General features: G+C 56.1%; 1 protein-coding gene across 4 annotated transcripts in view; it reads left to right on the top strand.

The window, feature by feature from the left end:
• Positions 1-16659, top strand: part of LOC140388656 (hyaluronidase-2-like) — a 78488-nt gene that overhangs the window by 27117 nt on the left and 34712 nt on the right. For 2 of the 4 annotated variants that reach the window (XM_072473134.1, XM_072473133.1), the window contains exon 2: positions 12938-13933. In XM_072473134.1, the coding sequence (XP_072329235.1) occupies positions 13013-13933 (921 nt within the window). In that variant the 5' untranslated portion in view covers positions 12938-13012. Of the gene's footprint in view, positions 1-2283; positions 2305-8216; positions 8323-12937; positions 13934-16659 lie in introns of those variants that run through there. The other 2 variants (XM_072473136.1, XM_072473135.1) reach the window with 2 other exon arrangements.

Here is a 16659-nt window from a genome sequence, read left to right as displayed (position 1 = left end):
AGAGAGGGGGTGAGGGAGAGAGGGAGGGAGGGTGAGGGAGAGAGGGGGAGGGAGGGTGAGGGAGAGAGGGAGGGAGGGTGAGAGAGAGAGAGGGAGGGTGAGAGAGAGAGGGAGGGAGAGAGAGAGGGAGGGAGAGAGAGGGGGAGAGAGAGGGAGGGAGAGAGAGAGAGGGAGAGAGAGAGAGAGAGGGAGAGAGAGAGGGAGGGTGAGAGAGAGGGAGGGAGAGAGAGAGGGAGGGAGAGAGGGAGGGAGGGAGAGAGAGAGAGGGAGGGTGAGAGAGGGAGGGTGAGAGAGAGGGAGGGTGAGAGAGAGGGAGGGAGGGTGGGTGAGAGATAGGGAGGGAGGGAGGGTGGGTGAGAGAGAGGGGGTGAGGGAGGGAGGGAGGGTGAGGGGGGGAGGGAGGGGGAGGGAGAGAGGGGGAGGGAGGGTGAGAGAGAGGGGGAGGGAGGGTGAGAGAGAGAGGGAGGGAGGGTGAGAGAGAGAGGGAGGGAGGGTGAGAGGGAGGGAGAGGGGGTAGGGAGAGACAGCGGGAGGGAGGGGGAGAGGGAAGGAGGGAGAGGGAGGGAGGGGAAAAGTATGAGAGAAAAAAGATAAAAGGAGAGAGAGACAGAGAGGGAGGGAGTGTGCAAGACGGTGAGAGTGAGAGGGAAGAAGGAGGGAGAGAGAAAGTGGGAAAGAGAGAAAGAAATTGAGGAGGGGGGGCGGAGTGAGTGTGTGAGAGAGAAAAAGAGAGAAGCCGGGAAAGCGGGAATGGGGTTATGTGGTTTGGGGAACGGAGGTAATGGGGGGATAGGGGGCAATGGGGGGAGGAGGGATTGGTCCAGCCTCAGTAATCAATTCAATGGGAAATTCAGGAGAAACAAACCGCTCCGAAGAACGGGGAGAATGTGGGACTTGCTCCCACAGGGAGTGGGGGAGAATGTGGGACTCGCTCCCACGGGGAGTGGGGAGAATGTGGGACTCGCTCCCACAGGGAGTGGGGGAGAATGTGGGACTCGCTCCCACGGGGAGTGGGGAGAATGTGGGACTCGCTCCCACGGGGAATGGGGAGAATGTGGAACTCGCTCCCACGGGAAATGGGGAGAATGTGGGACTCGCTCCCACAGGGAGTGGGGGAGAATGTGGAACTCGCTCCCACAGGGAGTGGGGGAGAATGTGGGACTCGCTCCCACGGGGAATGGGGAGAATGTGGGACTCGCTCCCACGGGGAATGGGGAGAATGTGGAACTCGCTCCCACGGGAAATGGGGAGAATGTGGGACTCGCTCCCACAGGGAGTGGGGGAGAATGTGGGACTTGCTCCCACGGGGAGTGGGGAGAATGTGGGACTCACTCCCACGGGGAGTGGGGAGAATGTGGGACTCACTCCCACGGGGAGTGGGGAGAATGTGGAACTCTCTCCCACAGTGAATGGGGAGAATGAGAGACTCGCTCCCACGGGGAGTGGGGAGAATGTGGGACTCACTCCCACGGGGAGTGGGGAGAATGTGGGACTCGCTCCCAAGGGGAGTGGGGAGAATGTGGGACTCGCTCCCATAGGGAATGGGGAGAATGTGGGACTCGCTCCCATGGGGAGTGAGGAGAATTTGAGACTCGCTCCCAAGGGGAGTGGAAAGAATGTGGGACTCGCTCCCACGGGGAGTGGGGAGAATGTGGGACTCACTCCCACGGGGAGTGGGGAGAATGTGGGACTCGCTCCCAAGGGGAGTGGGGAGAATGTGGGACTCGCTCCCACGGGGAATGGGGAGAATGTGGGACTCGCTCCCATGGGGAGTGAGGAGAATTTGAGACTCGCTCCCAAGGGGAGTGGAAAGAATGTGGGACTCGCTCCCACGGGGAGTGGGGAGAATGTGGAACTCACTCCCACAGGGAATGGGGAGAATGTGGGACTCGCTCCCATGGGGAGTGGGGAGAATTTGGGACTCTCTCCCAAGGGGAGTGGGGAGAATGTGGGACTCGCTCCCACGGGGAGTGGGGAGAATGTGGGACTCGCTCCCACGGGGAGTGGGGAGAATGTGGAACTCACTCCCACAGGGAATGGGGAGAATGTGGGACTCTCTCCCAAGGGGAGTGGGGAGAATGTGGGACTCGCTCTCACGGGGAGTGGTCAAGGTGAATGGATTGAGACATTGAAGGGGGAAGCTGGATAAACAGTTGTGGGGGGGGGGTGAACAGAGTGAGATGAAGTGGGGATAGGAGGAGGTTGGTGTGGAGAATAAGCACCAGTAGGGAGCAGTTGGGCCAAATGGCCTGTTTTTGAGTTGGTTTGTGATATATTAGCAACAGGGAAGGAAGCTGACACGAGGTAAGGGGGAATAAAACAATTTGCATTGCTTGAAGAGGCCATTCAGCCCACTGCCTCTGCTAGCTTTTTGAAAGTGTGACTCAATTATTCCCACTTTCCCGGCCCTTTCCCTGGAGTTTTCACCCTTTCTCGGATTTCTCCAATTCTCTTTTGCAAGTTCTTATTGAATTTGCTTCTGCCATCCTTTCGGACAGCCCCTTCCAGATCACAATATTCCAGAACATTCCGGATCACATCTCACTGGACAATATATTTCACCCCTTTTTTGCTGAAACCATTAACTCTAATGGAAATAAGGAGAAAGATCTCCTTTAACCATACCTGTTTGAAGAAGAAGAATTTACTGCAGTTAACTGAAATCCTTGATCTTTGATCCTGTTCCAGTCATCTCTTCCCTACCCTCCCCAAAGACATGGACGGATTCTCCCGTACCCCAGACGCATGTTCCTGAGCAGTGGGACTCTCTACTCCTGCCGCTTGTCAATGGGATTTCTGATCCCACGCCAGCGGGAAAAGCCCATCTCCCAAACGGACAATTCAGCCCATCCTTCCTGTAGACTGGGATTCAGAATTGGAGATGTTGCGGCTGAGGTTTAACCAGGGTATCTATAAAGGGTTGAGCATATTTACCAGAACGGTACACCCTAGCACCATAGAATTCCCACAGTGCAGAAAGAGGCCATTCGGCCCATTGAGTCTGCACCGATCCTCTGAAAGAGCTCCAGATCCCAAAGTAATTCGCAGTAGCATTCCGTGATAAACTGAGCCACATGATTAGGTCAGGTGGCCAAAAGCTTGGTCAGGAAGCAGGAAGCTTCTATCTTTTCAAATGGTTGTCACTCTGGGTTAGGCCGAGACGTCTCGCCCCCACATACAAGAGTGTTCAGCTCTGGTACACATTCCTGGGGAACACACGCTTCTCTCCAGCCTTAAATACAGAATTTCTTCAAAATTTAGACATCAGATCAAAGGACATCAGGCACTTCCCATGAGCTTGGAGTGACCCTGTGTTTGTATATCATGTTCTCTCACCCTGAACACAAACTCGCTCGCATCAAGAAACAAGGAATGCAGCAGGCGAGATTTTATAACAGAATTTATTGTAAAAGCTGAATGCCCAGTGGGGTGGTGAATTTGGGAGGGGTGTTGGGGTGAGGGCTGCAGAGGGAGCCTGGGATAGGTGGAGGGGGGAGCCTGGTAACTGTTGAATTCGTAGAATTTTACACCACAGATGGAGACCATTCGGCCCATCGGGTCTGCACCAGCTCCCGAAAGAGCTGCCCAGCTAGTCCCATTCCCCAGCCCAATCTCCGCAGCTCTCCAAATTCATCACTTTCAAATCTACATTCCTGACCTCGTTCAGTCAAACTTTCAGCTTGAAGTTTCTCACCTTGCGAAGCGACAGTGATCAGCCTAGCACACTCCCGCTGAGCCATCCTGCCCTGGGGACTCGGTTACCGAGAAGTGACAGTGATCAGCCCAGCACACTCCCGCTGAGCCATCCTGCCCTGGGGACTCGGTTACCGAGAAGTGACAGTGATCAGCCTAGCACACTCCCACTGAGCCATCCTGCCCTGGGGACTCGGTTACCGAGAAGTGACAGTGATCAGCCCAGCACACTCCCACTCAGCCATCCTGCCCTGGGGACTCGGTTACCGAGAAGTGACAGCGATCAGCCCAGCACACTCCCGCTGAGCCATCCTGCCCTGGGGTCGCAGTTACCGAGAAGTGACAGTGATCAGCCTAGCACACTCCCACTGAGCCATCCTGCCCTGGGGACTCGGTTACCGAGAAGTGACAGTGATCAGCCTAGCACACTCCCGCTGAGCCATCCTGCCCTGGGGACTCGGTTACCGAGAAGTGACAGTGATCAGCCCAGCACACTCCCACTCAGCCATCCTGCCCTGGGGCCGCAGTTACCGAGAAGTGACAGTGATCAGCCCAGCACACTCCCACTCAGCCATCCTGCCCTGGGGACTCGGTTACCGAGAAGTGACAGTGATCAGCCCAGCACACTCCCGCTGAGCCATCCTGCCCTGGGGTCGCAGTTACCGAGAAGTGACAGCGATCAGCCCAGCACACTCCCACTCAGCCATCCTGCCCTGGGGACTCGGTTACCGAGAAGTGACAGTGATCAGCCTAGCACACTCCCACTCAGCCATCCTGCCCTGGGGTCGCAGTTACCGAGAAGTGACAGCGATCAGCCCAGCACACTCCCACTCAGCCATCCTGCCCTGGGGACTCGGTTACCGAGAAGTGACAGTGATCAGCCTAGCACACTCCCACTCAGCCATCCTGCCCTGGGGACTCGGTTACCGAGAAGTGACAGTGATCAGCCTAGCACACCCCCGCTCAGCCATCCTGCCCTGGGGACTCGGTTACCGAGAAGTGACAGTGATCAGCCCAGCACACTCCCACTGAGCCATCCTGCCCTGGGGACTCGGTTACCGAGAAGTGACAGCGATCAGCCCAGCACACTCCCACTGAGCCATCCTGCCCTGGGGTCGCAGTTACCGAGAAGTGACAGTGATCAGCCCAGCACACTCCCGCTCAGCCATCCTGCCCTGGGGCTGCAGTTACCGAGAAGTGACAGTGATCAGCCTAGCACACTCCCACTCAGCCATCCTGCCCTGGGGTCGCAGTTACCGAGAAGTGACAGTGATCAGCCCAGCACACTCCCACTGAGCCATCCTGCCCTGGGGACTCGGTTACCGAGAAGTGACAGTGATCAGCCTAGCACACTCCCACTGAGCCATCCTGCCCTGGGGACTCGGTTACCGAGAAGTGACAGTGATCAGCCTAGCACACTCCCACTCAGCCATCCTGCCCTGGGGACTCGGTTACCGAGAAGTGACAGTGATCAGCCTAGCACACTCCCACTGAGCCATCCTGCCCTGGGGACTCGGTTACCGAGAAGTGACAGTGATCAGCCTAGCACACTCCCACTCAGCCATCCTGCCCTGGGGACTCGGTTACCGAGAAGTGACAGTGATCAGCCCAGCACACTCCCACTCAGCCATCCTGCCCTGGGGTCGCAGTTACCGAGAAGTGACAGTGATCAGCCTAGCACACTCCCACTCAGCCATCCTGCCCTGGGGTCGCAGTTACCGAGAAGTGACAGTGATCAGCCCAGCACACTCCCGCTCAGCCATCCTGCCCTGGGGACTCGGTTACCGAGAAGTGACAGCGATCAGCCCAGCACACTCCCACTGAGCCATCCTGCCCTGGGGTCGCAGTTACCGAGAAGTGACAGTGATCAGCCTAGCACACTCCCACTGAGCCATCCTGCCCTGGGGACTCGGTTACCGAGAAGTGACAGTGATCAGCCTAGCACACTCCCACTGAGCCATCCTGCCCTGGGGACTCGGTTACCGAGAAGTGACAGTGATCAGCCTAGCACACTCCCGCTCAGCCATCCTGCCCTGGGGACTCGGTTACCGAGAAGTGACAGTGATCAGCCCAGCACACTCCCGCTCAGCCATCCTGCCCTGGGGTCGCAGTTACCGAGAAGTGACAGTGATCAGCCTAGCACACTCCCGCTCAGCCATCCTGCCCTGGGGACTCGGTTACCGAGAAGTGACAGTGATCAGCCTAGCACACTCCCGCTCAGCCATCCTGCCCTGGGGACTCGGTTACCGAGAAGTGACAGTGATCAGCCCAGCACACTCCCGCTCAGCCATCCTGCCCTGGGGTCGCAGTTACCGAGAAGTGACAGTGATCAGCCTAGCACACTCCCACTGAGCCATCCTGCCCTGGGGTCGCAGTTACCGAGAAGTGACAATGATCAGCCCAGCACACTCCCACTGAGCCATCCTGCCCTGGGGACTCGGTTACCGAGAAGTGACAGTGATCAGCCCAGCACACTCCCACTGAGCCATCCTGCCCTGGGGTCGCAGTTACCGAGAAGTGACAGCGATCAGCCCAGCACACTCCCGCTCAGCCATCCTGCCCTGGGGACTCGGTTACCGAGAAGTGACAGTGATCAGCCCAGCACACTCCCACTGAGCCATCCTGCCCTGGGGTCGCAGTTACCGAGAAGTGACAGCGATCAGCCCAGCACACTCCCGCTCAGCCATCCTGCCCTGGGGACTCGGTTACCGAGAAGTGACAGTGATCAGCCTAGCACACTCCCGCTCAGCCATCCTGCCCTGGGGACTCGGTTACCGAGAAGCGACAGTGATCAGCCTAGCACACTCCCACTCAGCCATCCTGCCCTGGGGTCGCAGTTACCGAGAAGTGACAGTGATCAGCCCAGCACACTCCCACTGAGCCGTCCTGCCCTGGGGACTCGGTTACCGAGAAGTGACAGTGATCAGCCTAGCACACTCCCACTGAGCCATCCTGCCCTGGGGACTCGGTTACCGAGAAGTGACAGTGATCAGCCCAGCACACTCCCACTGAGCCATCCTGCCCTGGGGACTCGGTTACCGAGAAGTGACAGTGATCAGCCTAGCACACTCCCGCTCAGCCATCCTGCCCTGGGGACTCGGTTACCGAGAAGTGACAGTGATCAGCCTAGCACACTCCCACTGAGCCATCCTGCCCTGGGGACTCGGTTACCGAGAAGTGACAGTGATCAGCCTAGCACACTCCCACTGAGCCATCCTGCCCTGGGGTCGCAGTTACCGAGAAGTGACAGTGATCAGCCTAGCACACTCCCACTGAGCCATCCTGCCCTGGGGACTCGGTTACCGAGAAGTGACAGTGATCAGCCCAGCACACTCCCACTGAGCCATCCTGCCCTGGGGACTCGGTTACCGAGAAGTGACAGTGATCAGCCTAGCACACTCCCACTGAGCCTTCCTGCCCTGGGGACTCGGTTACCGAGAAGTGACAGTGATCAGCCCAGCACACTCCCACTCAGCCATCCTGCCCTGGGGACTCGGTTACAGAGAAGTGACAGTGATCAGCCTAGCACACTCCCGCTCAGCCATCCTGCCCTGGGGACTCGGTTACCGAGAAGTGACAGCGATCAGCCCAGCACACTCCCACTGAGCCATCCTGCCCTGGGGACTCGGTTACCGAGAAGTGACAGTGATCAGCCTAGCACACTCCCGCTCAGCCATCCTGCCCTGGGGTCGCAGTTACCGAGAAGTGACAGTGATCAGCCCAGCACACTCCCACTCAGCCATCCTGCCCTGGGGACTCGGTTACCGAGAAGTGACAATGATTTTTAAAAAAAATTAGAATACCCAATTATTTTTTTTCCAATTAAGGGGCAATTTAGCGTGGCCAATCCACCTAACCTGCACATCTTTGGATTGTGAGGGTGAAACCCACGCAGACATGGCGAGAATGTGCAAACTCCACACGGACAGTGACCCAGGGTCGGGGTTCGAACCCGGGTCCTCAGCGCCATAGTCCCAGTGCTAACCACTGCGCCACATGCCGCCCGAGAAGTGACATTGATAACAGTTTGTTGTGAAGAATGAAGTTGTTTTTCTTTTAGTATTGAACTGGGCTCTTGTGTCAAGGGATTAGGTGGATTGGCCATGGTAAATTGCCCTTAGTGCACAAAATTGCCCTTAGTGTTGGGTGGGGTTACTGGGTTATGGGGATAGGGTGGAGGTGTTGACCTTGGGTGGGGTGCTCTTTCCAAGAGCCGGTGCAGACTCGATGGGCCAAATGGCCTCCTTCTGCACTGTAAATTCTATGATATTGATCAGTGTTAAAAATCGCACGGGGTTACTGTGAGAGCAAGTGTGTAGCCGTTAGAAACTCATCCCCATTTATCTCATGAACTTGACAGATGCTTTCTAATGAGTCACGTTGACATGTAATCTGCTTTTAGCTCAGAACAATAACTGCTACGGTTAGCTCTGAATTCTTCTGCTCGCTTATCTTTGTGTTTACATTCCACGCTGAAGGACGAGGGTGTGTGTGGGTTGGGGGGTGGGCCACTCAAACGGAGGTCTGTCTGAGAACACTAAAGCGGCGCTGACTGGTAGGTAGAAGAAAGTTGGTAATTCGTGTTCAAAGGCAGGAAGAGGCTGAGGAAAGTCAAACTTCATACCAGAGGTAACAAATCTTCACCATTCTGCTCTGATAATTGAGATGTTTCGCTTCCATTTCCTCAACCTGAATTGAGGAATGATGTGGAGCCCTTGGGCTGCGATGGTCACAGTAACTGTCTTACAGCACCAGTTTTTAAAAAATAAATTTAGAGAACCAAATCAATTTTTTCCAATTAAGGGGCAATTTAGCGTGGCCAATCCACCCAGCCTGCACATCTCTGGGTTGTGGGGGTGAGACCCACGCAAACACCAGGTTAAAGTCCAACAGGTTTGTTTGGAATCACTAGCTTTCGGAGCGCTGCTCCTTCATCAGGCGAGTTATGAAATTGAGGAATATCGGGGGGTTTCCACCCAGGAAAGGGGTGGGAATTGGGGTTGGAGAGATCCAGCACAGACACAAAGGGGAAAGACTGGGAATGGTGCAGGTTGTCACTCATTGGAAGCATTCGTTTGTTTTCCCGTCTCCCACAGACACTTCCGCGGGAGTTGTTAGCACTGCTGCCTCACGGGGCTGGATGGTGGGGGAGTGGTTAGCACTGCTGCCTCACGGGGAGGCACGGTGGGGCAGTGATTAGCACTGCTGCCTCACGGGGCTGCAGGGTGGGGGAGTTGTTAGCACTGCTGCCTCACGGGGAGGCACGGTGGGGCAGTGATTAGCACTGCTGCCTCACGGGGCTGGATGGTGGGGGAGTTGTTAGCACTGCTGCCTCACGGGGAGGCACGGTGGGGCAGTGATTAGCACTGCTGCCTCACGGGGAGGCACGGTGGGGGAGTTGTTAGCACTGCTGCCTCACGGGGAGGCAGGGTGGGGCAGTGGTTAGCACTGCTGGCTCACGGGGCTGCAGGGTGAGGCTGTGATTAGCACTGCTGCCTCACGGGGCTGCACGGTGGGGGAGTTGTTAGCACTGCTGCCTCACGGGCGGCACGGTGGGGGAGTTGTTAGCACTGCTGCCTCACGGGGAGGCAGGGTGGGGCAGTGATTAGCACTGCTGCCTCACGGGAGGCACGGTGGGGCAGTGGTTAGCACTGCTGCCTCACGGGGAGGCACGGTGGGGCAGTGATTAGCACTGCTGCCTCACGGGGCTGGATGGTGGGGCAGTGGTTAGCACTGCTGCCTCACGGGGCTGCAGGGTGAGGCTGTGATTAGCACTGCTGCCTCACGGGGAGGCAAGGAGTGGCAGTGGTTAGCACTGCTGCCTCACGGGGAGGCACGGTGGCGATGGACGCTGAGAAGGCCTTCGATAGGGGACCAGGAGAGGGGGATTGGTGAGCTCCCACTAAAAAGGGCGGAGAGGAGTTTCAGGTATTTGGGGGTCCAGGTGGCCAGGAGCTGGGGGGGCCCTGCATAGGCTTAATTTCACGAGGCTGGTGGAGCAAATGGAGGAGGAGTATAAGAGATGGGACGCGTTGCCGCTGTCCCTGGCGGGTAGGGTGCAGTCAATCAAGATGACGGTGCTCCCAAGGTTTTTGTTCCTGTTCCACTGCCTCCCCATTCTTATCCCGAAGGCTTTTTTCAGGCGGGTTAACAGGAGTATAACGGGGTTTGTGTGGGCGCGAGGGACTCCGAGGGTGAGAAGGGTGTTCCTGGAGCGGAGTAGGGATGGGGGGGCTGGCACTGCCCAACCTCTGTGGGTACTATTGGGCCGCCAATGCGACAATGGTGCGCAAGTGGGTGATGGAGGGGGAGGGGCTGCATGGAAGAGGCTGGAGACGGCGTCCTGGGAGGGTACAAGTCTGGAGGCGCTGGCAACGGCGCCGCTGCCGCTCCCTCCAATGAGGTATACCACGAGCCCGGTGGTGGCGGCTGCCCTCAAAATTTGGGGGCAATGGAGGCGGCACGGGGGAAGTGGGGGCCTCGGTGTGGACCCCGATATGGGGGAACCACCGGTTTGTCCCAGGGAGAATAGATGGAGGGTTTTCGGGGTGGTACAGGGCAGGGATAAGAAGGTTGGGGGACTTGTTTGTGGATGGGAATTTTGTGAGCCTGGGTGAGCTGGAGGAGAAGTACGGGCTCCCACCGGGAAACGCCTTCAGATATCTACAGGTAAGGGCGTTTGCCAGGCGGCAAGTGGTGGAATTCCGCTGCTGCCACCACGCACAGTACAGGACAGGGTGCTCTCGGGGGCGTGGGTTGGAGAGGGGAGGATCTCGGCAACATACCAGGTGATGCAGGAGGAGGAGGAGGCCTCGGTGGAGGTGCTGAAAGGTAAGTGGGAGGAAGAGTTGGGGGAGGAGATCGAGGAGGGGACGTGGGCAGATGCCCTAGGGAGGGTGAACTCTTCCTCTTCGTGCGCGAGGCTCAGCCTCATACAGTTTGAGGTGCACAGGGCACACATGACCGGGACAAGGATGGGCCGGGTCTTTGGGGGTGAGGACAGGTGTGTTAGGTGCTCAGGGAGCCCAGCAAATCACACCCATATGTTCTGGGCATGCCCAGCGCTGGAGGAATTTTGGAAGGGCGTAGCGAGGACGGTGTCGAGGGTGGTAGGATCCAGGGTCAAACCGGGCTGGGGGCTCGCAATATTTGGGGTGGCAGAGGAGCCGGGAGTGCAGGAGGCGAAAGAGGCCGGTATTTTGGCCTTTGCGTCCCTGGTAACCCGGCGAAGGATTCTTCTTCAGTGGAAAGATGCGAGGCCCCCAAGCGTGGAATCCTGGATTAACGATATGGCGGGGTTCATTAAATTGGAGAGGGTGAAATTTGCCTTAAGGGTTCTTCAGGCGCTGGCAACTGTTCTTGGACTTCCTGGCAGAGCGGTAGACAATGGTCAGCAGCAGCAGCAACCCGGGGGGGGGGTTCTATTTTATTTATTTAATTTTATTTTTATTTATTTTTGTTTGTCTATACTGGGGGATCTGAGGGGGTGTATATATTTGCTATGTGTTTCGGCGGGTGTTAATATATTTATGTATAGGGGGGAGGGGGCACTGCGTTTTGTTTTGTATTTAATTCGATTGGGTTCCTTTTACATTTTGTTGTTGATATTTTGTGAAAACTTGAATAAAATTTTTTTTTTTAAAAAGGGAAGGACATCGGCCGTCCTTACCTGGTCTGGCCGACATGTGACTCCAGACCCTCAGTGTGTGTGCAACTGTATCCCAGTGAGCGTCAGTGTGTGTGGGACCCGTACCCCAGTGAGAGTCAGTGTGTGTGGGGCCCGTACCCTAGTGAGAGTCAGTGTGTGTGGGACCCGTACCCCAGTGAGAGTCAGTGTGTGTGGGACCCGTACCCCAGTGAGAGTCAGTGTGTGTGGAACCCGTACCCCAGTGAGAGTCAGTGTGTGTGGGACCCGTACCCCAGTGAGAGTCAGTGTGTGGGACCCATACCCCAGTGAGAGTCGGTGTGTGTGGGACCCGTACCCCAGTGAGAGTCAGTGTGTGTGGAACTGTATCCCAGTGAGGGTCAGTGTGTGTGGGACTGTATCCCAGTGAGGGTCAGTGTGTGTGGAACTGTACCCCAGTGAGAGTCGGTGTGTGTGGAACTGTACCCCAGTGAGAGTCAGTGTGTGTGGGACCCGTACCCCAGTGAGAGTCAGTGTGTGTGGAACCCGTACCCCAGTGAGAGTCAGTGTGTGTGGGACCCGTACCCCAGTGAGAGTCAGTGTGTGTGGAACCCGTACCCCAATGAGAGTCAGTGTGTCTGGGACCCGTACCCCAGTGAGAGTCGGTGTGTGTGGAACCCGTACCCCAGTGAGAGTCAGTGTGTGTGGAATCCGCACCCCAGTGAGAGTCAGTGTGTGTGGAACTGTATCCCAGTGAGAGTCAGTGTGTGTGGATCCCGTACCCCAGTGAGAGTCAGTGTGTGTGGAACCCGTACCCCAGTGAGAGTCAGTGTGTGTGGGACCCGTACCCCAGTGAGAGTCAGTGTGTGTGGAACCCGTACCCCAGTGAGAGTCAGTGTGTGTGGATCCCGTACCCCAGTGAGAGTCAGTGTGTGCGGGACCCGTACCCCAGTGAGAGTCAGTGTGTGTGGAACCCGTACCCCAGTGAGAGTCAGTGTGTGTGGGACCCGTACCCCAGTGAGAGTCAGTGTGTGTGTGGAACCCGTACCCCAGTGAGAGTCAGTGTGTGTGGGACCCGTACCCCAGTGAGAGTCAGTGTGTGTGGGACTGGGTATGAGGCGGAGTTGGGGTATGGGGGGCTATGGGTGTGACAACTGGTATCGAGCAAACTTGGTGGGTGGCCACCTCAACATCGATAAATTAATAATAATCTTTATTGTCACAAGTAGGCTTACATTAACACTGCAATGAAGTTACTGTGAAAAGCCCCTAGTCGCCACATTCCGGCGCCTGTTCGGGGTCACTGAGGGAGAATTCAGAATGTCCAATTCACCTAACAGCACGTCTCTCGGGACTTGTGGGAGGAAACCGGAGCACCCGGAGGAAACCCACGCAGACACGGGGAGAACGCACAGACTCCGTGACCCAAGTCGGGAATTAAACCTGGGACCCATGGGCTGTGAAGCCACAGTGCTAACCACTGTGCTACCCTACCGCCCACATAGGGGAGGAGTTTTCAGGATAAGTGGCTGTTTTTTGAGACTGTTGCGCACTCTGGTGTGAGTTGCGGAGGATATTCAGTGTGATATTTCTGACGTGTGCTAATGTTCTATCTTCCAGAATCTGGAGTGGGTATAAACTGGAACCGCAGCTTGTCCAGAAGCAGGAGGGAGGGTAACTGAGAGCAGCGAAGCCATGGCCCAAAGAAGCGTCTCTGTTGCCCGAGCTCTGGCTTGTGTTGTGACCCTCCTGGTATCCAGGAGTCGAGCTCAGCTGAAGCAAACTTCCCGATTTGGGAACAAACCCTTTGTGACCGTGTGGAATGCGCCAACTCAGGACTGTGTCCGTCATTCAGTCAATCTAAACCTCAACATGTTTGACATAATTTCATCTCCAAATGAAGGCTTTTACAACCAGAATCTAACCATTTTCTACAAGGAGAGACTGGGCAAATACCCTTACTACCACGGGCGCCAGCCTGTCAATGGGGGTGTGCCTCAGAACAGCAGTCTCCTGGAGCATCTGTCCACAATGGACTCGGACATTGAACGTTACATGCGATCTCGGACCACCAATGGCCTGGCTGTGATCGACTGGGAAGAGTGGAGGCCCCTCTGGATTCGAAACTGGAAAGACAAACAGGTTTACCGGAACACTTCCCGGCGCCTGGTGTCTGAAAGACACCCAGACTGGACCGAGACTAAACTCAACAGGGAAGCCCAGTTTGAGTTTGAGCAATCAGCACAGAGGTTCATGGTGGAGACCCTGCGAAGGGCCAGGAACTCCCGCCCACACAGTTTGTGGGGTTTCTATCTGTTCCCAGACTGCTACAACCACGACTACAAAAACAACAGGGCCAATTACACCGGACGGTGTCCTGACGTGGAGATTTCCCGCAATGATCTGCTCAGGTGGTTGTGGAGGAACAGCACCGCCATCTTCCCTTCCATCTACCTCGACCAAATGCTGACATCCACGGACAGAGCCACAAAGTTTGTCCGGTCCCGAGTCAAAGAAGCACTGAGAGTGTCCGAACTTCACAGCAACAACTATTCCCTGCCTGTGTTCGTCTATTCACGGCCCACTTACAGTTACACTTTCAACCTGCTCACCCAGGTAAGCAACCTCTTCCCAAAGGAGCAGGAATCAACTTCAGCACAAAGTCAATCACCAGCATTCCTCTGCTAGACACAGAGTAAAGCTCCCTCTGCACTGTCCCCATCAAACACTCCCAGGACAGGTACAGCACGGGGTTAGATACAGAGTAAAGCTCCCTCTGCACTGTCCCCATCAAACACACCCAGGACAGGTACAGCACGGGGTTAGATACAGAGTAAAGCTCCCTCCACACTGTCCCCATCAAACACTCCCAGGACAGGTACAGCACGGAGTTAGATACAGAGTAAAGCTCCCTCTGCACTGTCCCCATCAAACACTCCCAGGACAGGTACAGCACGGGGTTAGGTACAGAGTAAAGCTCCCCCTACACTGTCCCCATCAAACACTCCCAGGACAGGTACAGCACGGGGTTAGATACAGAGTAAATCTCCCTCTACACTGTCCCCATCAAACACTCCCAGGACAGGTACAGCATGGGGTTAGATACAGAGTAAAGCTCCCTCTACACTGTCCCCATCAAACACTCCCAGGACAGGTACAGCACGGAGTTAGATACAGGGTAAAGCTCCCTCTACACTCCCCATCAAACACTCCCAGGGCAGGTACAGCACGGGGTTAGATACAGAGTAAAGCTCCCTCTGCACTGTCCCCATCAAACACTCCCAGGACAGGTACAGCACGGGGTTAGATACAGAGTAAAGCTCCCTCTACACTGTCCCCATCAAACACTCCCAGGACAGGTACAGCACGGAGTTAGATACAGGGTAAAGCTCCCTCTACACTCCCCATCAAACACTCCCAGGGCAGGTACAACACGGGGTTAGATACAGAGTAAAGCTCCCTCTACACTGTCCCCGTCAAACACTCCCAGACCAGGAACAGCACGGGGTTAGATACAGAGTGAATTTGCCTTCGTAACATCTTTACTTGGCCGCCTGCATAGCTGTGATATTTTCCATTCCCCCTCCAGTTTGTGGCCTGCCACTCGGATACCGAGGGGCACTGCTCCTCTGGGTGATGATGTGCTTCCTGACATCACCCTGAATGAACACACTCAAATTGTAACACTGCGATGCCATCTCCTGGACACCCAGAGGAGCTTAGTCTCTGTTGTGTCAAATCCTTTAACTATTAAAATACCCTCATCAGTGCTAATGTAATTTGGCGAGTTAACCAGAGGTTATTGTTTTGGGGGCACAGGTTAATCCAGAAGTCAGAGGTCATGAGCGGCAGGGTAGCACAGTGGTCAGCACTGTTGTTTCACAGCTCCGGGGTCCCAGGTTTGATTCCTGGTTTGGATCACTGTCTGTGCGGAGTCTGCACGTTCTCCCCGTGTGTGCGCGAGTTTCCTCCGGGTGCTCCGGTTTCCTCCCACAATTCCCGAAAGACGTGCTGTTAGGTGAATTGGACATTCTGAATTCTCCCTCTGTGTACCCGAACAGGCGCCGGAATGTGGCGACTAGGGGATTTTCACAGTAACTTCATTGCAGTGTTAATGTAAGCCTACGTGTGACACTAATAAATGTTATTATTATTATTGTTATTGTCTTAGGGCACAGGTACAAATCCCAACACCGCAGCTGGTGGAATTGATATTCCATAATTAATAAATGATTAAAATTGAAAGCTGCCTTTATTTACGGTGACCATAAAACTCTCATTACAAACCCATCTGGTTGGGTCGGCCCGATGGCACAGGGGTTAGCACTGTCACCTCGCAGCGCCAGGGTCCTGGGTCGGCACGATGGCACAGGGGTTAGCACTGTCACCTCGCAGCGCCAGGGTCCTGGGTCGGCAGGGTAGCACAGGGGTTAGCACTGTCACCTCGCAGCGCCAGGGTCCTGGGTCGGCAGGGTAGCACAGGGGTTAGCACTGTCACCTCGCAGCGCCAGGGTCCTGGGTCGGCAGGGTAGCACAGGGGTTAGCACTGTCACCTCGCAGCGCCAGGGTCCTGGGTCGGCACGATGGCACAGGGGTTAGCACTGTCACCTCGCAGCGCCAGGGTCCTGGGTCGGCAGGGTAGCACAGGGGTTAGCACTGTCACCTCGCAGCGCCAGGGTCCTGGGTCGGCACGATGGCACAGTGGTTAGCACTGTCACCTCGCAGCGCCAGGGTCCTGGGTCGGCAGGGTAGCACAGGGGTTAGCACTGTCACCTCGCAGCGCCAGGGTCCTGGGACGGCAAGGTAGCACAGGGGTTAGCACTGTCACCTCGCAGCGCCAGGGTCCTGGGTCGGCACGATGGCACAGTGGTTAGCACTGTTGCTTCACAGCTCCAGGTTCGATTCCCCGTTGGGTCACTGTCTGTGCGGAGTCTGCATGTTCTCCCCGTGTCCGCGTGGGTTTCCTCCGGGCGCTCCGGATTCCTCCCACAGTCCAAAGGGTAGGTGGTGTTCCGGGGATAGGGTGGGGAGTTGGCCTGGTAGGGGGCTATCTCAAAAAAGATCAAAAGAAATAAAACCATAAGGTTCACGAATGTCCTTCAGGGAAATAAATCTGCCGTCCTTACCGTGACGGCCTACGTGTGACCCCAGACCCACAGCAATGAGGGTGACTTTGAAATGGCCGAGGGAAGCTCTCCGTTCAAGGGTAACATCCCATGGAAGAATGTAAATCAAGTCTTCCCTCGTCAACTACAAACAGACCTCCGAATTTAACCCTCTTCTCCCCGGGTCATCCTGGGGAATCTATGCTGTGCCCTCTCCAAGGTCAATCTCTCCTTCCT

This window comes from Scyliorhinus torazame, chromosome 13 (assembly GCF_047496885.1).
Source record: "Scyliorhinus torazame isolate Kashiwa2021f chromosome 13, sScyTor2.1, whole genome shotgun sequence".
Taxonomy (NCBI): Eukaryota; Metazoa; Chordata; class Chondrichthyes; order Carcharhiniformes; family Scyliorhinidae; genus Scyliorhinus; species Scyliorhinus torazame.
The sequence above is the reverse complement of the archived record's forward strand: the minus strand, read 5'-3'. Positions and strand labels throughout refer to the sequence as shown.